At 50.1% G+C, this 21,966-nt stretch overlaps 2 protein-coding genes across 6 annotated transcripts; one reads left to right on the top strand and one right to left on the bottom strand.

The window, feature by feature from the left end:
- The first annotated feature begins 111 nt into the window (after nt 1-111).
- Nucleotides 112-4,038, top strand: C7H6orf136 (chromosome 7 C6orf136 homolog). 2 transcript variants are annotated; one of them, XM_077904837.1, is made up of 6 exons: nt 112-328; nt 1,619-2,014; nt 2,309-2,397; nt 2,576-2,776; nt 3,583-3,652; nt 3,732-4,038. In XM_077904837.1, exons 1-6 carry the CDS (start codon nt 257-259, stop codon nt 3,843-3,845), a joined length of 942 nt encoding a protein of 313 aa, XP_077760963.1. In that variant the 5' UTR covers nt 112-256; the 3' UTR covers nt 3,846-4,038. The 2 variants fall into 2 exon arrangements, with proteins under 2 accessions (XP_077760963.1, XP_077760964.1); XM_077904838.1 differs by lacking the exons at nt 3,583-3,652; nt 3,732-4,038 and adding an exon at nt 2,985-3,168.
- Nucleotides 4,039-4,205: 167 nt separating this feature from the next.
- Nucleotides 4,206-21,238, bottom strand: DHX16 (DEAH-box helicase 16). Of its 4 annotated transcripts, none has more exons than XM_077904816.1 (20): nt 20,823-21,237; nt 18,918-19,162; nt 18,662-18,821; nt 18,298-18,354; nt 14,069-14,323; nt 13,676-13,879; nt 13,407-13,598; nt 12,706-12,816; nt 12,419-12,534; nt 9,769-9,979; nt 9,478-9,576; nt 9,211-9,363; nt 7,475-7,615; nt 7,129-7,291; nt 6,914-7,032; nt 6,732-6,799; nt 5,830-5,992; nt 5,575-5,736; nt 5,109-5,282; nt 4,206-4,430 (listed from the first exon to the last, which is right to left on the bottom strand). In XM_077904816.1, the coding sequence occupies exons 1-20, from the start codon at nt 21,027-21,029 to the stop codon at nt 4,302-4,304; spliced, it is 3,129 nt and encodes a 1,042-aa protein (XP_077760942.1). In that variant the 5' UTR covers nt 21,030-21,237; the 3' UTR covers nt 4,206-4,301. The 4 variants fall into 4 exon arrangements, with proteins under 4 accessions (XP_077760942.1, XP_077760943.1, XP_077760945.1 ...); XM_077904817.1 differs by having other exon boundaries at nt 12,706-12,866; nt 13,460-13,598; XM_077904818.1 differs by lacking the exons at nt 4,206-4,430; nt 5,109-5,282; nt 5,575-5,736 and having other exon boundaries at nt 5,830-5,916; nt 20,823-21,238.
- Nucleotides 21,239-21,966: the final 728 nt, after the last annotated feature.

Below are 21,966 nucleotides of genomic sequence, written 5' to 3'. Positions count from 1 at the left end.
GGACGTTGGTCTACTGCGCAAGCGCTGTGAGGCAGCCGCCACAGCCGGCGAGCGCAGGCGCACTCACTGCGGACGGAGGACCTCGCCGCCTCTCTGGAGCCCGCTGCAGTGCGCAAGCGCGCACCATCTCCGTTTCCCTCCCTTCAGCCCCTCCACCCCCCCTTCCCCTTCAAGAAGCCGGCTCCGGGGCGCGGTCAACCCTGTGAGGAGGCCAGAGGCCGGACACCGGAGGCGCAGTCTCCGCTCCCGGAAGATCATGTACCAGCCCACCCGGGGGGCGGCCCGGCGTCTCGGCCCCTGCCTCCGTGCCTACCAGGCTCGACCCCAGGTGAGGGCAGAGAGGGAGGGGAGGGGAGGGGAGGGGACCCTCCTCAGAGCCGGCGCGGGGGGCGGAGCGTGCGCCTCGTCCGCGCAGGCGCAGCAGCGTCCTGCTGCCGCTTTTCGCCTGTGCTGGGCGGCGCGGGAGGGGCGCGGGGTCGCTGGCGGGGACCCGAAGGCTGCGCAGCCAGCCGTGGGGTGCACGGGATGTGGGTTTTCCCGGGTCTGGGCGGCGGGACGCGACTGCATTTCGCCCGCGTTCCCGCGGTTACCTGGCCCCGGAGGTGACTTGAAGGACAAGGGGCGGAGAGGTTCGCAGCCTGACCGCGGAGCCGCCCCGGAATTCTCAGGGCCGGACCAGACAGACGAGTGGGCCGCGAGTCTTCCATTGGGATAGCCGTCGCCCGGGAAGGCTGGCCTGGGGGTGGCCGAAGATTCGCTCCCGCCGAGGTCCGGCGGGCACAGGGGCCACGCCCCCCGCGTTGGCTGCCCTCGGGCGCCCAGGTGCGCGCGTGCGGGCCAGCCTCCCCGGAAGTGGGACCCCCAGGGGCCCTTGAGGGAGCAAGGACTCGTCTAGGCCCGACTGTAGGTGACCTCCCGCGCATCGCACTTCCAACCTTCCCTGCCTCTAACGGTCTCCTAGGCGTGTGTGTCGTTAGAGGGGCCCGAAACGATCGTAGCCTGCATGTACGTACCACTTTATAGACGACGAAATTTTATCTACGTTTATCATGTCGTATAGTCCTCGTAATAACTCAGTATGGCTGCATCGTCTTCGTTTTAGAAGAGATAAGCAAAAAAAAAAAAAAAAAGAAGAAGAAGAAGAGATAAGCATAGGGCATGAGGGTGCCCAAGATGTCACAGTGGAATCGGAGCTCAGAGAAATGCCTCCTGCGTACAGTTGGATGTTTTTTCTCTATCGCACACTCCATGCTGAAGTTGTTACAGGCTACGTGATTTCATCCACAGTACACTAAAGCCTGTTGCTTGTTCATTTTTCAAAATACGTATTAGGATTCTTTCTGTAAGAGAATCGGAACTGCCCCCAAACAGTGTTGGGATCTTAAACAATGTAAAGGTCTACTAACGTTTTGGGGAACTACTTGAACCTATGTCATAGGAAACTCTTTTCCTCCTGTTTTCAGTAGAGATGAAGATGAATTCATCCCATTTTCCTCTAATTTCATCTCTTGTCAGGAGGAGCAGGTGGGATTAGAAACACATCAATGAAGGGAGTTTAGATGAGGGGGACATCAGGCAGCTAGATTCTTATCTTTTTCCCTTTTATTTTTCCCCTTAGGACCAGCTGTCTCCACGGGCTTTACCATTCCCACCCCTCTGGCCCCACTCCACAACAACTTCTCCATCTTCTCTTGTCTGGTCTCTACCGCCCCCACTCTCTCCCATTTGGCTGCTTCCTGGAGCTCCCCCACTACCTCTCCCTCAGATCCAGGCTTTCAGCTCACCATGGGTGGTTCTCCCTCCAGGAAAGGGGGAGGAGGGACCAGGACCTGAAATGCATAGTGGCTGCCTGGATGGGCTTAGGAGCCTATTTGAGGGACCTCCCTGCCCCTGTCCTGGGGCTTTGATACCTTTCCAAGCCCCTGGGACCGCTCGCCCTTCCCCTGCCACTCCATCAGGAGATCCGAGTATGGAGGAGCACCTGGCTGTCATGTATGAGAGACTCAGACAAGAGGTAAGTCAGCTTGAAAGTGGCCTTCATCCACATTGAGAAGGGATGTAGGTAATACTTGGAAATAGAGTGTTAGTCAACTGGGTTTTCTTGGAATTACGAGGTAAGGATATATATATATGTTATAAACATTTCCTAAGGAAAAGATGTTCTTCAGTTTGGATTTAAGGGAAGTTAAACATGGGATGAGATGACCTTTTACTCAGAGGAGAGTAAAGAAGCATCAAAAAGAGAAAACTGAGAAGTAGCATCATCTTTTCTTTCCTACTGGGGCTGATGCCTTCTTCTTCCACCTAGCTTCCCAATCTCTTCCTTCACTCCCACGACTATACTCTCTACTCATCAGATGTGGAATTCATCAATGAGATCCTGAACATCCGTACCAAGTGAGAATCCAGGCACTGGTAGGGCCTCGGGGAGGAAAAGCACCCTGTGTTTTCTACTTGATCTTTTTCATTGACCAGAGAAGGTCCTGCCACTTCTCACAACTGTTTCCCATTCCCCAGAGGCCAGTTTGGTTTTCAGATTATGCCATCATGAGCAATCTTTCCCATCTCTTTCTAGGGGCCGGATGTGGTACATTCTGTCACTGACCCTCTGCCGCTTCCTAGCCTGGAACTATTTTGCACAGCTTCGGTTGGAGGTTCTGCAGCTGACCCGCCACCCAGAGAATTGGACCCTGCAAGCCCGCTGGCGGCTTGTGGGGCTGCCCATCCACCTGCTCTTTTTGCGTTTCTACAAGCGGGACAAGGAAGAGCTTTATCGGTAAGACAAGTGAGAAAAGATCCAGTTTCCTAATTTTATTACCTTTAGGGCTCCGGTCTGTCTGGTCTTCCAGAGAGTCCTTGATCAACCCTGACTTCGGCCTTTTGAGGACAGGGATTTTGTTTTCATATACTTTAATATGGGAGAAATCAAGACTTTGTGTTAGGAAACCTCTAGACCAATTTTTTTTTTTTTTTTTTTTTTAAAGGGGGGTAGCCCAGGTGGCTCAGCAGTGTAGTGCCGCTTTCAGCCCAGGATGTGATCCTGGAGACCTGGGATCGAGTCCCACATCGGGTTCCCTGCATGGAGCCTGTTTCTCCCTCTGCCTGTGTCTCTGCCTCTCTCTCTCTCTCTCTGTGTCTCTTATGAATAAATAAAATCTTTAAAAAAAAAAAAAAAAAGGAAACCTCTAGACTCAGTTTATTTGTGTACGTTATATGGCACATAGTAATCATTCAAGTATTTACTGAAAAAATGAAGAATCCCGTCTAATAAGTTGAGCCTCACAACCTTAGGTGAGTATTTCATAAAATTTCTGGCATGGAAGAGAATCCCAGGAAATTGTTAGGCTCAGCCCAAACCAGTGGTTCTCAGACTTTGCAGCATGATGATGTCATCTAAGGATCTTCAAAAAATACTGGTGCCAGACATTCTGATTTGAGTGGGATGGGGTGCAGCCTGGTCATCAGGATTCGAGTTCTCCAGATGATCTAATATGTAGCAAAATTTAGGAAGTACTGGTTTAAACAGATGCTTGAATTAAACTTTGGAACCCTCAGTCAGACTCTCTTTTTCCCTTACACCAGGACCTATGATGCCTATTCCACCTTCTACCTGAATTCCAACGGCCTCATTTGTCGCCATCGCTTAGACAAAGTGAGTCCTTTGGCTGGGTAGGGATGGTGTGAAGGGGGCAGAACATTCCATCAGCTGGCATTAACCTTTGTTCCTGCAGCTGATGCCTTCACACTCAGCCCCAACGCCTGTGAAGAAGCTGCTAGTGGGAGCCCTGGTGGCTCTGGGACTGTCAGAGCCAGAACCCAACTTACACCTCTGTTCCAAGACCTGATCCAGGAACTGGAGTGGAGGCAGCACTGAAGACTTTGCTATGTACGCACAAGAGGAGGAGGTGGAGGTGGCCTAGAATCTCAGGAGCCAGCTTCCTCCCTTCTTTTGCTCTCCTTTTTTGCCATCTCATGCTGTGTAAAGCTGCTGTGTAATTTAAGTTGTAAATAATAAAGTCTTAAGTGAATATATGAGAATTTCCGTGTCACATTCTCTGTATCTCAAAAGTTCCCATAAGCTTAGGGCACCTCGCTGGCTTAGTAGAGCATATGAGTCGATCTCAGGGTTGTGAGTTCAAGCTCCATGCTGGGCGTGGAGCCTACTTAAGATAAAAAATTCTCTCAAATAAAATCTTTAAAAATAATAAAAGTTACCCCAAGCTTTATTCCAAAAGTAGATATTAAATAACGTACAGAAGGAAAAGGAGCTGATGTTGAGTTCGGCTTGCCTCCCCTTCTCTTTATCCTAGCTCTTCCCGTGTCTTGCCTATTTTTTTGGGCATTTTCTTAGAATGGGGATCTTCTAGCTCCTTGGCTTTATAATAATGAGGAGCCACCTCCAGAAGCCAACTGCTTTCAATCTCCAATACCTACAAGAGGAGAGAAAAAAATCAGTAGGGTTCACCTTTTTCCAACTTGCACAGTAATGTATGTGTGATCAAAAAGTTTCTTCTGGGGCACCTGCATGGTTCAGATAAGCATCTGTCTCCAGCTCAGGTCATGATCCCAGGGTACTGGGATCAGGTCTCACATCAGACTGCTCAGCGGACAGTCTGCTTCTCCCTCTCCTTCTGCCCCTCCCCACTGTGTGCTCGCTCGCTCTCTCAAATAAGTAAAATCTTAAAAAGTTTCTTCTACCTTCAACTGTAGGACTAGGGTAAAGGTGCCAGGCTCTAATACTCTATACCTCAAGGTCAGACACACCTCTACAAGTCTTTCAGGATTCCCAATAAACTATCCCTAAAAAACCTAATCATAAAGACTGTAAAGTACACTCAGGACAGAGACCACTTCTGCTTTGTTCACCATTCTCACCCCAGTATCCTTAACACTTGAGACAATAGGCATTCAAATACTCCCTGAATGAGTATGCAGTTCTTGGATCTTAGTAGATGCTGACACATCTGACAGAAACCACGCCTTTCTATTTTATCCTACCTTAAATTAATGTTTTCCTGTTTCTCAGCTAGTCTCAGCAAATTGAATCTTGCTAGTATCCTACCTCCCCACACATCCTCACTTTCCTGGGCAAAGGAAGGTCCCCTCACCTGTCTCATGAACTCCTTGGTGGTCAAGACAAGTTCATGGTAGAGTAACCAGCGTGGCTGTTCCTCAAAGAGGGAGGAGTTGGGGTGAATGAACACTGTCTGCTGCTGTTTGACTGTGCGATAGCCACTACGAGTCAACCGGGCCGTGTGGTAAAAGTAACCAGCTGTGATGGCCTGAGGGGCAGACAGGAGAGAAAGTCAACCGGAAAAGCCACACATCTGGGGACCCTAAGCACTCACTACCTTTTTTAGGTCAGGCCCTCGGAGAACTAGAAAGGTAAGGAATGCATGAAGAACCCACTGAGAAGGCACCTTCAGTGGTCTGGGGAAGAAAGCACGGAAGAGCACACTCTCCAGAGGAAGAGGCCTAGCCTCAGGCTGGAGGGACTGCTACAGGCACCCAGAGCAGCTCCCTCTGGAGATTGAGGGCGTGGGAGGAACAGCAGCAGACTAAAGAAATGCTGACCTTGCGTACACGGATATAGTCCCCCTGGCAAGAGCTGAGACCAACTTCTACGCGTTCCAAGAGCCCCTCCAGCTGTTCTCGCACATCCCGGGCTCGGCGCATTGATCTGAACTGTACAAAGTTCTCATAGCACCACTGAGAAGAGTAGCCACTCTCAGCCCACTGTGAAGATGGTTAAAAAGGGGGGAGGTTAAGTACATAGCAAAGCCAGAGTCCCCTGTGCCTCCCTCAGTCCCATCACCTAAGCCCAGTGACCTGAGTATAGACGTTCAGCAGAACCAGGTGGTCTCCACCAGGGAGGAAAAAGTTGACACGGGCGTTGTCAGCATGAACTACCTTGTCCTTGGGTCGGTAGAAGATAGAGTTATTAACAGACAGCATGGCAGCCACTGTCAGAATCTCTTCCGAACAGCTATACCTGGGGCAGGAAGACCAAAGCACAAGGTTCAAAGGAAGACACACAGGTACACAGGGTGGGGTAAGCGACCATTCTATGGACATGTGTCTTCACATGGAGACTGCCGGGTGGGGTAAGGGCTACAAGTCAGAGTGGATGGATTTGGTGGTGGTGCTGGCCATGGGGTGTTGAGGAGGTGGGCTGCAGACGTAACAGTGGCAGAGGAGGGCCCTCCACGGAACTGGGGGCAGGAGGGCACTGGGGACCTCTGAGGGTAGGAAGGACTTCTGCGGCAGGAAGGTGTGGAGTAAGGGCGTCAGGGAAGACAGCACTTCAAGTTCATGTAATGACCTCTGACCTCAACCATGGCAGAGGAATGGCATTTAAAGGTGGTCCCTCCATAACCACATCTCAATGTTACAACCCCAAACCTCAGGAATGAGACTCTCCAGACCAGTCCACACACAGCGCTCTCCCCACAGGTGCTGAGTCTTCCATACCAATTTACACCCCCAAATTCTGTTTGTCAATCTTACCCATTTGATAAATGTCTTATTGCCCTTGTGAGCCTCCAAAGGCGCAGAAAAGAGTTTTCTAATAATTTATTTGTTAAAGAATACCACAGCAGAGAGAGAAAGGAAAAAGAGCAAGGTCACAAAGATGGCCCAGAGATGGGAGGAGGCACAGCCAGTTCGTGTGCTGGTGCTGGGGGCCTAGCCAGGCTGGCAGGTATGGGGTAGGGTAGGAGCACAGTGCTTACTTCTCAGAGGCCAAGATCATTTTAGATAGCATGGGATCCACCGGTAGCTCTGCCATCTTTCGACCAGACTAAGGAGAGGAAAAAGAGTTGAGGCCAGTCCTCCCTCTGGTGCCCCTCCAGCACCCAAGAGCTCACCCCAACTGCTTCATCGTGCCCCAGACCATGCTGCCATCCCACCTCACCGTGGTGAGCTCCCCAAGGTGGTTGAGGGCTCCCAGAGCATACAGCTGCTCCAAAGCCAGCAGCAGGGTCTCATATGGTGGAGGGTCCAGGAAATCAAAGTGCATTAGGTCATGGATCCCTGAAGAAAGATATGAGGGGTAGAAGAGATTCTCTGCAGGGATCTGTGACTCTAGCCCCACCTCCCTCTCTCTCAGGACTGGGCGAACCCAATAACCTAAGCTCTTGAGCAGCAACACAACATTGCCCAGGCTGGTCCTCTGGATCTCAGGCACTGTGGTTTCCTCCAGCTCATGCTGGTAGGCCCAGGCAGTATACAGGCGGAAGCACTTCCCAGCAGCCACCCGACCCGCCCGACCAGCTCGTTGATTGGCTGAGGCCTGGAAAGAAAGGAGAGGTAGGCTGGCTGACAACTGGTGAGGAGAAAAAGGAAGCGCAATATTTATGCAAGAAACCTGAGAAGACGTAGGCTGCTTATTCCGGTCCTCTAAGAGGCCCCCCACAGCCTCCTGAGTCTCGAACCTTCCCCACAGAGACACTGCTGAGAGTACAAGCAGGCTGACCTTGCTGCAGGGTGTGACAGTGAGGGATTCCATGCCTGTGCGAGGGTTGTAGCTCTTCTGCTTACAGAACCCTGGATCCAGCACATAAATGATGCCTTCAATGGTGAGTGACGTCTCAGCGATGTTTGTTGCCACAACCACCTGAGTGAGAGGATGTAGTCACCCGGAGACCCCACCCACCAAGTTCCCTAGAAAGAGTAATCCTGAAGACTTGAGTAAAGAAGCAGGCACAGATAAGGGACAGGAGCAAAGAGGATTATTGCCTAATGTCAGAAGACAGGGACAAGGCCAGGAAGGGGTCAAGGAGAGAAGGAATGAAAAGAGACATAAGGGAATCCCTGGGTGGCTCAGCGGTTTAGCACCTGCCTTCAGCCCAGGGCATGACCCTGGAGACCCATGATCGAGGCCCACATTGGGCTTCCTGCATGGAGCCTGCTTCTCCCTCTGCCTGTGTCTCTCATGAATAAATAAATTTAAAAAAATAAAAATCTTAAAAAAAAAAGAAAGAAAGAAAGAAAAAAAGAGACATAAGGCGGAAAGGAAATGGGAGGAGTTAAATTTTTTTTTTTAGAGATGGGAGAGGGAGTCCAGGTCCCTGCCTCCATCTTTCCCACTACCACTTTCACAATCTTCCTCAGCTAGGACTTCCTTCAATAGCCTCCTCATGTGTCTCCCTGCCTCTACTCCAAGTCCTGCTTACCTGGCATTCTTCTGGCACCCAGATTGTCCTTTAAAAATGTAAACCTGTCACATCACTAACACCATCCGTTGATGGCTTCCCATCCTACTGGAGAATTATATCCAAGCCCCTTAAGTCTCCAAGTGCTCTACCTTTCTGATCTCATCTCCAAGGACTACAGGCTCCGTCGTTCCACTCCTGCACAGTTGCTCCCTGGCTGGTCTGAGCACACTCCTCACTCGGGTCCTTTGCATGAGTGCCTTCCTTTGCTGGACACACTCCCTTCCCAGCTATCAGCCTGGCTCCCTCCCTCACTGGGTTCAGGCCTCAGCTTCCCTTTCACCTTCCCTATACCCCAAGGAAACTACCTTCCTGACATTGCTCACTCCCAGCCTCCCTGGAGTCAGTCTCTTTTTCCCCCATGTTGGGCTATATCTCTCCACAGCATTGGTCACAAATCAGCATCAGGCATCTACGCGTCCACTGTCTCCTAATTTAAGTTAGACTGTCGGCTGTGAGGCTAGGGACTTTGTTCTGTTCATCACTGTATCTTCATGCCCAAGAAGAGTATCTGGCACATGGCAGGAGCTTGTTATACATTTGTTGGATGGAAGTTACGTCTTTGCTCAAAACCCAATCATCTAAAGTCAAAATGCTTCCAACTGCTATCAAAGGCCTTCCCTAATCTCAGTCCAGAATTGTTTTCACCACATGAACCTTCCCCTCAGCCTTTTGGATTACATTCTGACTTAAACATACCTTAAGCCTTACTCTGGTATTACCTACCTTTTTTTCCCTAAAGATCCAAATCAAATCCCACCTTTTGGCACCCTGAGGACTTCCCTTCTCCTCTGCATCTCCACATACTTACTAACTGGATCAAATATTTGCTGAATTCACCCTCTCTCTCCAGCTCTGGAGGCTAGGGATTGACTACAACTAAGCCTTGCAGCTGCAGCAGTGCCCAGGACATAGCCTGCATAGGGCAGGCACACACCCTCTTTTTCACTATTTGTGTGAACTATAGGGGTGAAGAATGTGGGCGTCTCCAACTGACCTTTCGTGCCCCCGGGGGTGTGGGCTGGAAGATACGGGCCTGCATGTCAGAAGGCAGGTTGGCATAAATGGGTAACACCAAGAGCTCCCGGATTTTGGAGCCCAGGCGGCGGCAGCGATCTTGGAGCATCTCACAGGCAGCCTCAATCTCCTCCTGGATTTGGGATGGGGAGAGCAGTACAGGTCCCAGAGTGACAGAAGGCCCACCTGCCAGCTCTGTTTTCCCCTGGGATACACACCTCATTGTCCCTTGCCCCATGTCTCACACCTGTCCTGTCAGGAACACCAGGATATCCCCAGGGGGCTGGGTCACATGGATCTGCAGCACAGACACCACACAAGCTTCTAGGTAGTCAGCCTCTGGAGCCTGGGGGTGAGGAGGAGAGGGTCACAGGAAGGCCATCTGTTCAAGAAACTTCCTCTTCTCCCAGCTCAATAATCAGTTTATCCCAGTTCTTCTTCAGACTCTCCATTTCCCCTTCCCTCCTTGGGACTACCTTCTCCAAAGGCCCAAGCTTTTCAGCCTCGCACTTCAGCCCATCCTCCCTGAGGGGAGCACCTTGGTATAGAAGATGTCAACTGGAAACCTGCGTCCAGGGATTCGGAAGACAGGAGCATCATCAAAGAAGGTGGAGAAACGGGCAGTGTCCAGTGTGGCTGAAGCCACCAAGACTTTCAGCTCAGGCCGGAAACGAGCAACATCCTTGATTAACCCGAAGAGAATGTCTGTGTGTAGGGTTCGTTCATGAGCCTCATCTACCATTACCACACTGGGGAAAGAACAAGAGAGCTGTGAGCCAGGAGAGCTGCCCAGGAGAGGACAACAGGATCCCCTGGACAAGGGCACAAAGGGAAAGCAAAGAGCCCAATGGTGAATATGGGAGGGGGGGTTCCAAAGAGAGGCCAATCACCCCAGTTAAGGAAGACTAATACAATGTTAAAGAAAGCCAAAAGAAAGAAAAGAAAAGAAAAGAAAAGAAAGAAAAGAAAAGAAAAGAAAAGAAAAGAAAAGAAAAGAAAAGAGAAAGGAAAGAAAGAAAGAAAGAAAGAAAGAAAGAAAGAAAGAAAGAAAGAAAGAAAGAAAAGAAAAGAAAAGAAAAGAAAAGAAAAGAAAAGAAAAGAAAAGAAAAGAAAAGAAAAGAAAAGAAAGAAAAGAAGGAAGGAAGGAAGGAAGGAAGGAAGGAAGGAAGGAAGGAAGGAAGGAAGGAAGGAAGGAAGGAAGGAAGGAGAAAGGAAAGAAAGAAAGGAAAGAAAGGAAAGAAAGAAAGAAAGCAAGCCAAGGGCCCGCAGTCTGCAGTTTATCTCAGCCTGGACAGACAACAACGGCCAAGATCTGGAGGCTGAAAGCCAAGGCCAGGACAAGTCACATATGCTCTCTGGATCAGAGTCATGGATCTGTTAGACTCAACAGAAATAAGAGTTTCTGTTTTAAAGGGGGGGAAAAAAGTGAGAACAGGGCCTTTGGGAGTAAGGCTGGGCTCCCCAGGCTGGCTGAGAATGAACATACAGACCTGAAGCACCAGGATTTGCACAGCCCAGGAGCTCCTAGGCTTCCATGAGACTGCTGTTGTGCATGTCTCTTGGTCCTGCTGCATCCTTCTGGAGAGAGGAACCAGGTAAGCCTGTCTGTCTGTCTTTCTTTTCTTTCTCTCTCTCTCTCTCTCCGTCTCCTCTCTCTCTCTTTCTTTCTTTAGGTTTTATTTATTTATTCATGAGAAACAGAGAGAGAGGCAGAGACACAAGCAGAAGGAGAAACAGGCTCCCTCTGGGGAGCCCAATATGGAACTCAATCCTGGGACCTCAGGATCATGCCCTGAGCCAGAGGCAGTCGTTCAACCACTGAGGGACCCAGGTGTCCCCCAGTAGGCCTTTCTACCCCAATCTTAGAGGGCTCTGCGGGCTTCTTGGTCTCCTCCTTAGTTATATGTGGGACACATCTTTGATATCTTTGCTAAAGTCTTTGGATTCTCAGGTGACAGCCATGCCTGCAGGAGCTCACCCCTGACCTCAATTCTTTGTGCATATCCCTGACTATGCCAGTGAAGTCCCCAGCTGTTTCACAAACCAGGCTGGCTTGACAGGAAAACCGCACACCCTAAACACTCTTGCACTAGCTGGCCTTCCATGGTTTCTGAGATTTTTGCAAGGGATGTGAAGGCTCAGATCATATTTGTCCTGTTGCTCCATCTGTGATCTTCTAGGACCAGAACTTCACAGCCTCCTAAGATTTGACAAACCACATACTGCTCAGCTGGCCTGATCCCACCAGCAGCCCATGCACAGATCCCTTCTCCTCCTAAACACATATTTATCCAAGCTCTGCTTGGCCAACACCAGCACTGGGAATGTACTATTCACAGACCAAGCTACTCCAAGACCTGGGCCAAAGGCCCAAGATGAGGGCCCCAGCACACAATCTCTACCTCAATTGAGGGCCTCAATCTCTACCACTCTCGCTTCTTAGTGTTGCACTGAAACCTCTTTCCCCTATAGCCACTCCCGTGGTTGCTAGTTGTGCTCGCTGCAGTCACGTGAAACAAGCTTGACCTCTTTTTCCACGGAGCAGCCCTTCCCATATTTAGAAGGAACCAGGATGTCTCCCTGAGTCTCTTCTCTCTAAGCTGGACATTCTAAGTTTCTTCAAAGGGTCTTCACGTGGCTTTTCAAGTCTCTAGAGCACCATTCTGCCATCCTGGTGTTTTTCTAAACACTGCAAGCAATGGGGGGTGGGGGGTCTATCTCTGCAGTCCCCCTACCCCATCTCCATGGTGCCTACAGGTCAGTCCTAGGACTGTCCACACCATCAAGCTTCAAGAACTGGTGGGCTTGGGCAGCCTGGGTGGCTCAGAGGTTTGGTGCCTGCCTTCAGCCCAGAGCATGATCCTAGAGACCTGGGATGGAGTCCCCCGTCAGGCTCCCTGCATGGAGCCTGCTTCTCCCTCTGCCTGTGTCTCTGCCTCTCTCTCTCTCTCTCTCTCTCTCTCTCTCTCTCTCTGTCTCTCATGAATAAATAAATAAAATCTTAAAAAAAAAAAAAAAAGAACCGGTGGGCTAATCAGAAGACAAAGGCCAAACTAGCTGGATGACAAGAAAGGAAAAATAGGCTAGAGATTAAAGAAGACACAGGAAGGTGCTGAAGGGTCAGAATGCAGCAGACTGGGCAGGAATGGTGGTGGCTCTCTGGTGGGAGGTGGTGACCCCATGTGTACCTGTAACTTGCAAGGTCAGGTTCAGAGAGGAACTCCCGGAGGAGCATCCCATCTGTCATGTAGCGGAGGACAGTTCGTTCTGATGTGCAGTCCTCAAAGCGGATGCTGTAGCCAACCTGTCAAGGGGACCATTAACGATCGAGATTGGGCTGGTACTCCTGGAAGGGAGTGCAGGGCTAGGGAATGAGGGGTCAGTGCCTGGACGTGTGGTGTGAAGCCCTATGCAGTGTGGGCTACGTCCCAGACCCTAGAGGCTCCCCTCCCTACCTAGGCCCCACAGATCTCACCTCATTCCCAAGCTTCACACCCATCTCCCGGGCCACTCGGGCAGCCACACTCATGGCTGCCACTCTCCGGGGCTGGGTACAGGCAATCTTCATTCCCTTTTTTGTGTATCCCTGAATGACAAGAGAAGAGGTTTTCCCTTTGCTAAATATATTCCTGAGGCCTAGGATAATTCAGAGAAAAAAGGTGTAAGTGCACGACAGGGCAGGGGGAGATGAAGGAACAGACAGAAACTGAAAACCCGACCCTCTGAGGGTCCCAGACTTTTGGGTGATCACATTCAGGCTCAGCTAGATCTGAGATGGAAAAGGACAGACCAACTAGGGCAGACCCAGAAGCAAGGGGGAGCCAGAGAAGGTGAAAAAGCAAGAAAATGAATCCTCTGACTCCTTGTTCTTTGTCCTTTGCAGAGGACCGATGGCTGAATGGGTTGGTATGGGAAGGTCCCAACCCCACCATCTACCTGTTTATGCATCTTTCCAACACGAATGCTGGCACTAGACACAGATACTGTGTTAGAAGTGAGAACAGAAACAGGAAACAAGTTTGCCCTTATTCTTAAACTCACAATTTAATGGAGAAGACTATGATTAAAGATGAAAAGGTAAGTGACTGCTCAAAACAACATGTGAAAAGAGCTCTGACAGGACTGTGCTTGTCAAGGGCCGGTGGCCGGTAACCTGGAGGGTGCGGATGACTGTACCTCCTCAAAGAGATACTGCGGGATCTGGGTGGTCTTCCCGGAGCCCGTCTCACCCTCGATGATGAGGACCTGATGATCAGCAATGGCAGCCAAGAGCTCCTCGCGGAATGGAAACACTGGGAGGCTGCGGCGGACAGCCTGCACGGACTCCTTCTGCTGGGCCTGGGATGGAGGCGATGGGCCTGATGGCTCCTGCAGAGGAGGAGGGGTGTGAGCTTCAGGGTCGGCTTCCCAACCTCGTTAGAACGTGCCACAGTTCTCCTGCTCACCTCGTTGCCCTGGAGCTGAGTGGCCCGGACAAACTCAATGGTCTCCTCTTCCTCCAGCACCAGCTGATACTTGGGCTCCTGGGAGGCAGCATCTCGGGCCCCAAACTTCAGAGATGCTGCCCCTAGCCGGGCCTCCTCCCAGCGTCGCTGCTCCTCCCCAGGGGCGCCTGATTCCTCCTCCACTAGATCCACAGCTCGTGATGGCTGTGGAGAGAAGGACATGTGAAGACAGAGGATGCCCTCTTCCCAGGTCTCTCCTCTCCAGTCACTATCCCTACCCACTAGGAAAGGCAAGACCAAGAAGGGGCCAGTGGAGGCCCTGTCCAAAGCCCTGAAGACTTCCCTCCACTCAGCTTGGATAGCAGGGCTAAAGTGGACTCTGCTTTGCCTCACCTGGCCTCGGGTCTCCTCGGGCATGTGGTAACGATTGGTGGCCTCCAGCTTCTCCTGCTCCCCAGCCGCCCGGTACTCTCGGGCCAGATCCCGCACTCGCCGCTTGTATTTGAGCTCCCGCCGCTCATGTCGGCTCAGCTCTACATCCCCAAAAAGGAACTCCTCATCAGCCAGCTCAGCCTCTAGGTCCTCAAGCTTCTCTCGCTCCCGCTTAGCCAAGTACTCGCGGCGTGATTTCTTCCGCAGCTCGGGAACCTGGGTCAGGACAGGGTAGCCAAATCTTCATCTTGCTGGAACAGCAACCCCCTTCCTTACCTATCTGTAAGAGTGACAAATCCCCCAACAGGCCAGCAGTGTCCTTCTGCAATGTCCAACCTGACCTGCCCCAAACTGGGCCTCTCTGAAAGCCACACGCTGACCCCCAACACTATCTTTCAGCAGCACAATCCAGCTTGAAGGCCCTTCTGGACAGCTTCGCCATCCTGGTCAATATAGATGCATTAGGGTTATTTGAATGTTTTAGGTTTTATTCTATTTTATTCGACTTAGTGGAAAGGAGGAAAACAGGGCAGCCTGAGAGGCTCAGCAGTTTAGCGCCGCCTTCAGCCCAGGGCCTGATCCTGGAGACCCAGGATCGAGTCCCATGTCGGGCTCCCTGCATGGAGCCTGCTTCTCCCTCTGCCTGTATCTCTGCCTCTCTCTCTCTCTCTCTGTGTGTGTGTCTCTCATGAATAAATAAATAAAATGTTTAAAGAAAGAAAAAAGAAAGGAGGAAAACTAAAGGGCTAATACCAGCATTTAGAAGCACAGGTCTCAATCTGAAAACAAGTGAGACTATTGGTAACCACTGGATGTGCCAACAGAAGGTAATCTTCTGCCTTAGTTAGATGCTCCCTGGTCTTAAATCAAATGACTATAGTTTGGAAAAGGGGGGGGGGGGAATACAGTATATACAAAAAATGGAAGTACAGCATTAGAGAGTGTTTTTGCAAGATGTAATCAGAAATGCTTATTAGCTCTCTGGGACTAACCTCTCCTCGCCTCATACAATCTTGCAGCTAGCTTCTACATATTTCCTTTGATAGGAGGTTTTCAGGACACATAATGGATGACAGATAAAGACTGGTCACATCATCCTTAAGGCTTGTCTCAGCTCTCACCATGAGCCTGCCCACTGTGGCAACACTGTCTTCCCTGGGATCAAAACAGCCTCCTCCACTGTGGTGGCCAAACTTCATCAAGCCCTCTCCTGGGGGTCCCTGATTCTACTTAATTGTTTGGCTTTTCTTGCTTATTCTGTGAAGACTTAAAAGGAGTTTATGCTCATGATCTAATCTGAGTACCACAATCAAATACTCTTTCAACCTGATGGGGGAAGCACATGGAAGTTCTTTTAAAATATGGGCCCCAAAAAAGGGCAATTTGAGGGCACTGGCTGGCTCAGTCGGAAGAGCAGGCAGCTCTTGATCTCGGGGTCCTGAGTTTGTGCCCTACACCGGGTGTAGAGATTACTAAAACAATAAATAACAACAATGATAAAACCCAACTCAGGGCAATTTGAGTATCAAAAAGAAAAAATCATATGCAACTGTAAAATATTGAAAAATAAAAACTCATGAGTCCAGTGTGACACACATATACACAACACATGGGAAACAAGTTTTTACCACCAGTGAGATGACTATTACATCAAACTCCTTACTTTCAAAATTAGTAATTAAACATTTGCCCTGCCTTTTTTAAGATTCTTCTTTTAGACAAAGAGAGAGCATGAACAGGGAGGGGCTGAGGGAAAGAGACTCAAACAGACTCCACATTTCTTGAAGCTCTGTCGAGCTCGAACCCTGACATGGGGCTCTGCCTCCCAACCCTGAGACCATGACCTGAGCTGATAGAGTCGAATGCTTAACTGACTGAGCCACCCAGGTGCCCCATTTGCTCAGCCTTTGAAGAAAGAATTGCAGCTCATTCCTGGTTATTTTTAAGCCTTACTTATTTGAGAGAGAGAGAGAGAGAGAGAGAGCATGCACAATGCAAGTAGAGGGAGGGCCAAGGATGAGGAAGGAGAAACAAACTCGCTGAGGGCGGAGAATGACTCGGGGCTGGATCTCACCACCCTGAGATCATGACCTGAGTTGAAATCAAGAGTTGAGGGACACCTGGGTGGCTCAGCAGTTTAGCACCTCCCTTCGGCCCAGGGCATGATCCTGGAGACCCAGGATCGAGTCCCACATCAGGCTCCCTGCATGCAGCCTGCTTCTCCCTCTGCCTGTGTCTCTGCCTCTCTCTCTGTGTCTATGAATAAATAAATAAAATCTTTAAAAAAATAAAATAAAATAAAACCTTTGAAAAAAAAAGATTCAGGGATCCCTGGGTGGCGCAGCGGTTTAGCGCCTGCCTTTGGCCCAGGGCGTGATCCTGGAGACCCGGGATCGAATCCCACATCAGGCTCCCGGTGCATGGAGCCTGCTTCTCCCTCTGCCTGTGTCTTTGCCTCTCTCTCTCTCTCTCTCTCTATCATAAAAAAAATAAAATAAAAAAATAAAAAATAAAAAATAAAAAAAAAAGATTCAGATGCTTAACATACTAAGCTACCAGGGCCCCTTGCTCATTTCTAGTTAAGGAAAAGCTCTTTATATAAAAGGTTAGCCAATAAATGTAGGAGGAATGTCACACTCCAAAAATCACCTTTGCAATCCCCAGTGAAACAGCAGATTCAGGAAAGCATTAGTAGTGCTAGTTATGCTAAAACCTTTAGATGAAAGGCTGTTGGCACAAACGCTATCTGCACTAACAGGTACATAATCTGTATGTCCCCCTAAAGTGATTGGTGTCATGTGAAGGGTACATCACCACCTAAGAAGTGTTCCTGTCACAACTTTTTAATCTGAATTGAGGCAATATTTGGTCCCAATTTCCACTCTAAAGGAAGCATAGGGCATAGAAGAACTCAATACCACAAGATAAGAGTTAGATAAATCCAGAATAAGGGACATGGTACCAGATGAGAGAGAGCAAAAGGAAACAAACAAACATAAGAGACTGAACCACCAGGGATGCCAGGGTGGCTCAGTGGTTGAGCATCTGACGTTGGCTCAGGTCGTGATCTTGGGGTCCTGGGATCAAGTCCCACATCAGGTTTCCTGCAGGGAACCTGCTTTTCCCTCTGCTTGTGTCTCTGCCTCTCTGTGTCTCTCATGAATAAATAAAATCTTAAAAAAGAAAGAAAGAAAGAAAGAGAAAGAGAGAGAGAGAGAGAGAGGAAATTAAATTAAATTCTGGGAAATAAAAACATTACATCTATACTGACAGATATCTTAGAAGTCTCTGACAACAGTCATTTTGTGGGTTGGGTCATGAGATGGCTTGATCAGGAGATCTGAGTTCCACTAGGCCATTCTTAGGACATCAAGTCTCAAAATTCTTTTTAGAAACTGAAATGTGACCTTACTTGAGAAGACCAGACTTTTGGAAAACCGCCAGCTCTACCAAAACTCATATGATAACAAGTTCAGTTCATGAATTGCGAGGGCTGTGTCCCCAGTCAGAGAGAAGACCAACTTGGGGAATAGAGGAGGATCACACGGCCATGTTTGGGATGGAGGAGTTAGATAGTAGGAAGGCATCTGGAGGGACCCCTGGGGGGCTCAGTGGTTGAGCGTCTGCCTTGAGCTCAGGGCCCGATCCTGGATTCCCGAGATCGAGTCCGGCATCAGGCTCCCTGCATGGAGCCTGCTTCTCCTCCCTCTGCCTGTGTCTCTGCCTCTCTTTCAGTGTCTCTCATGAATAAATAAAATATTTTTAAAAAAAAAAAAAAAAAGGGAAGGCATCTGGAATCAAGTGTGCTTAAGCTGAATAAATAGCACATTCCTAGGCAATGGGACAACTCCCCTGCCCCTGTCCTCCAACCACACCCCTTGATGTTCCAGCTGACTGAGTACGGCTCCTTAAGTCTCAGGAGCAAGCAAAGCTCACATCTCCCTGACGAAAACACTCTGGACTCAATCCTAAGGAGTCAGGAGGGTCTGTAGGTAGCTTCTTTCCCTCTACAACTTAAGTCTGTCCTTGGCAGGCTCCTGTCAACACAGACCTCACACCCCAGACCTGACACCCCATCAGCACCCTCACTGTACTTCCTTGTATCCTTTTTCCCTACCCTAAACCACTTCATCACAAAGTTGTTTTTCCTTTTGCCCTCTGATGTTGGCTCCCTGGGCGCTGGGACTCACCATGGCTTTCCGGTCTTCCTCAGCCATCTTGAGGCGCTTCTGAGCCTCTTCATAAGCCTAGAAGAATCCAAGGGTGCAGGGCTGTGAGGCCAAAATCTCCCACAGCCACTCCCTCTCTAGAATCACAAGGATCATTTGGATATACTATAGCATACAGAAATGTCCCTTCTCAGGGGGGAATCTCTAGGCCTACAGGTTGAGCAGAGGATCAGCAGACCCTTCTGGGTCCTCTTACTACAGAGATGAACACCTCCAGAGGCCATCCTGGTCTTCCCAGAGAGCCCTATCTCTGCAATCACACCCAACCTCAGATCTGACCCAGGGATCTTCTTGGGGATTTACAGAACATGCTGCTCCTATGCACCTTCTTGTCTGACCGCTCCAGGACATTGCGAGTCCGATCCTTGTCTCGCTGCCGAACCCGCTCAGCAAAGGCATCACGTTCCTCCAGGTCCTGAAGGCGCTCTCGCTCGGTCCGCTCCCACTCATCCTCAGATTCTGGCTTCTCAGTCTGTTGACTCCCCCTGCAAACCAGTCCAAAGGATTACATAAGGTCTCCTAGGAAGCTTACTGCCCCCTTATCCCCTGCCTCACCCTCTCTCACTCTGCTTCTAACTTACCCTGTCTTTCTTCTCCCTTTCTCGGAAATCTCTTCCTCCTCTTCTTCCTCCTCCTGACATTTCTTCCTGAGGTGTTTCCGTTTTCTACGCTTCTTCTGGAGACTGCTCCCAGTTCTACCTACGGTCTCCTCACTACTCTCCTCACTGTCTTCCAGCAACTTATAGGATCGGTTCTTTTCCAGCAGGGCTTGGGCCTCTCGCTCGGCCGCCCGAGCTGGCTTTTCTACCACCGCCTTCCGTGGTACCTATCAGTAGAAGGGAAGATAATGGGATGTGAGCAACTCCTGATTTTTACCCATCTACTTTGCCCCATTCTGAAATTTAAAGAATGGCGTGATTTTTTTTTTTTAAGATTTTATTTTTTTATTCACGAGAGACACAGAGAGAGAGGCAGACAAACAGGCAGGGGGAGACGCAGGCTCCATGCAGGGAGCCCAACGTGGGACTCGATCCTGGGTCTCCAGGATCATGCCCTGGGCCGAAGGAGGCACTAAACTGCTGAGCCACCCGGGCTGCCTGGAATGGCCTGATCTTAAACTAACCTTCATTGTCTCTTTTCCTCATGGCTTCACACCATGTTCATCAGCCTGAACTGGGCCTTTCAGCTTCTGAACCTCCTTGCAGTCATTCATTTAACAAACATTTATTGAAGCCTGTCTGATGCACCAGGTACTTGCTAGGGATCAAGGACACAGGAATAAATACAAGACAAAAATTCCTGCCTGGGTGGCTCAGCGGTTGAGGGTCTGCCTTCCGCCCAGGGCGTGATCCTGGAGTCCTGGGACTGAGTCCCACATTGAGCTCCCTGCATGGTGCTTGCTTCTCCCTCTGCCTCTCTCTGTGTCTCTCATTAATAAATAAATAAAATCCTTAAAAATAAATAAATAAAAATTCCTGCCCTCATGGAGTTTATCTTACATTCTTTTTTTTTTTCTTTTTTTTTAAGGTGTCCCATGCAGGGAACCTGATGTGGGACTCGATCCTGGGACTTCAGGATCACGCCCTGGGACAAAGGCAAGTCCCTACATTCTCAAAACCAATTCTCAATTGCTCAGACTCTGTTCTTCCCCACAATTAAGTCATCACGATGCAAGGACTGACATGCTACAAGGATTGGTTTACAGAGGCCTGTCATATGTTTGGCACCGTACCAGATTCCAGGGATACATGCTACACGGATTTACATAAAGTCCCTATCCTCATATCACTTAGATTCTAAATTCATCTTTCACCAGGAACCATATGTGACAACTCAAGCAGGCTACCTGCCATTCTAGGAACACGTTGAACACTTTCACTCTTCGATATACTTACTAAGCACCTGTTCTGTAAGGTGTTGTCAGGTGGAAGAAATACAAAGACAAGCAATACACAGTCCTGTCCTCCAGGAATTCACTTTTACACCTTTACTCCTTCCCCCTTCTCTATCTATCAGACAGATTCCGGGGAATCTTTGGGCCTGCTTTCCCCTGATCACTACCCTTACCTTTTGTGCCCTACCACAGCACTTCTCACACATTTCTTCTATAGCCTTGCTACTCAAAATGCTGTCCGTGGACCATCAGCTTCACCTGAAAACTAGCTAGAAATGCAAAAACTAAGATCCCACCCCAAACCTATCGAATCTGGATCCACATTAAAACAAGGGCCTATTAAAGTTCGTGAAACACTGCTCTACAGCACCTAACGGTCCTTGAACTTCTCCCCAGAGCTGCACGTCCAGCACCTAGTACAGTACCCAGGCGACAACGGATAAAAGCTAGGTGCTGGTGTAACCGAGCTTACTTAATTCCCCCAAGGACAGTTAGCCTAGCCTCACCTGGATAGACAACCTGGGGCCCCGCCCCCGCTCCACCTGCTCTCCCGCCGCGCCCACGCCGGGCCCCGCCCCGCCCCTGCAGACACCTTGGTCCAGAGTCTCAAGGCGAAGTCGCGAGCCGGTCCGCTGAGGTCCAGAGTATCGGTGTCTCGCAGGCGCTGTACGAAGTCCTCGGCCGAGGCGCATCGCTGCGCGGTACCGATCAAAAACTGGGCTACGTGCCGCTCGCTCAGCCCCAGCACCGAGTGCAGCTCGTCCTGCACCCAGCGCTCCAGCCCAGCCGGCGTCGCCATGGTGACCCACGCTGCCCGGTTCCTGGCCCTGAACTATGTCGAGTAAACACGCTGGCGGCTGGGCTCGTCGGAGGCCTGCAGGCCTGGAGCCCTGGACTGGAGTCCCAGCTCCGCAAAGGACCTGCCTTTGACCCTTGGGTCTCGGTTTCCCACAGCCCCAAACCGTCTTCTCGGACCGCAGAAGCCGGAAACGACTAGTCGTTTCCGGCCAGTCGTTTCCGGCCTGTGCACTACGGCGGCCGAGCGAAGTCAAACCTCGCGGAACCGCCGAACGGGTGAGACGTTTCGTTTCCGTTTCCACCAAGTCTTTCTGTCGCCCTCTGATGGTCAGTCTGTGGATACCTCGCTCACGCATTCATTCAACAAATGCTGTGTGCTAAGCAGTTTTAGTTGCTGGGGATGTGGCAAATTATCAGACAAAAATCCCTTACTGAAGGAGGGGGAGGCAAGGTAGATAATAAATAAAGCATGGGGCCAAAAATAATGCAAGATTTGTGTGTGGTTTGGGGAGGTTCTATTTCAAATTGAAAGGCTAGGTCCCTGCTGATGAAAATTAGCCCATGCTGATTAGGAGTGACGTTTGCTCGTGCCAGTACCTGTGGCAAGAACGAATACACGTTAGACACAAGCGAGGACCTCCAAGCAGCAAGAAACAGCTTTAAAAACCTCCAATCTGGGATCCCTGGGTGGCGCAGCGGTTTGGCGCCTGCCTTTGGCCCGGGGCGCGATCCTGGAGACCCGGGATCGAATCCCACGTCGGGCTCCCGGTGCATGGAGCCTGCTTCTCCCTCTGCCTGTGTCTCTGCCTCTCTCTCTCTCTCTCTCTCTGACTATCATAAAAAAATTTAAAAAAAAACCTCCGATCTCAGGAATGTGTAAACTGTGTTCTGCATTTTGTTAACAGCTTGAGAAATTCACTGGCGGTGCTTATTCAAAA

Source organism: Canis aureus, chromosome 7 (genome assembly GCF_053574225.1).
Source record: "Canis aureus isolate CA01 chromosome 7, VMU_Caureus_v.1.0, whole genome shotgun sequence".
Taxonomy (NCBI): Eukaryota; Metazoa; Chordata; class Mammalia; order Carnivora; family Canidae; genus Canis; species Canis aureus.
Note: the sequence above shows the minus strand (reverse complement) of the source record. Positions and strands in the feature narration are given on the sequence as shown.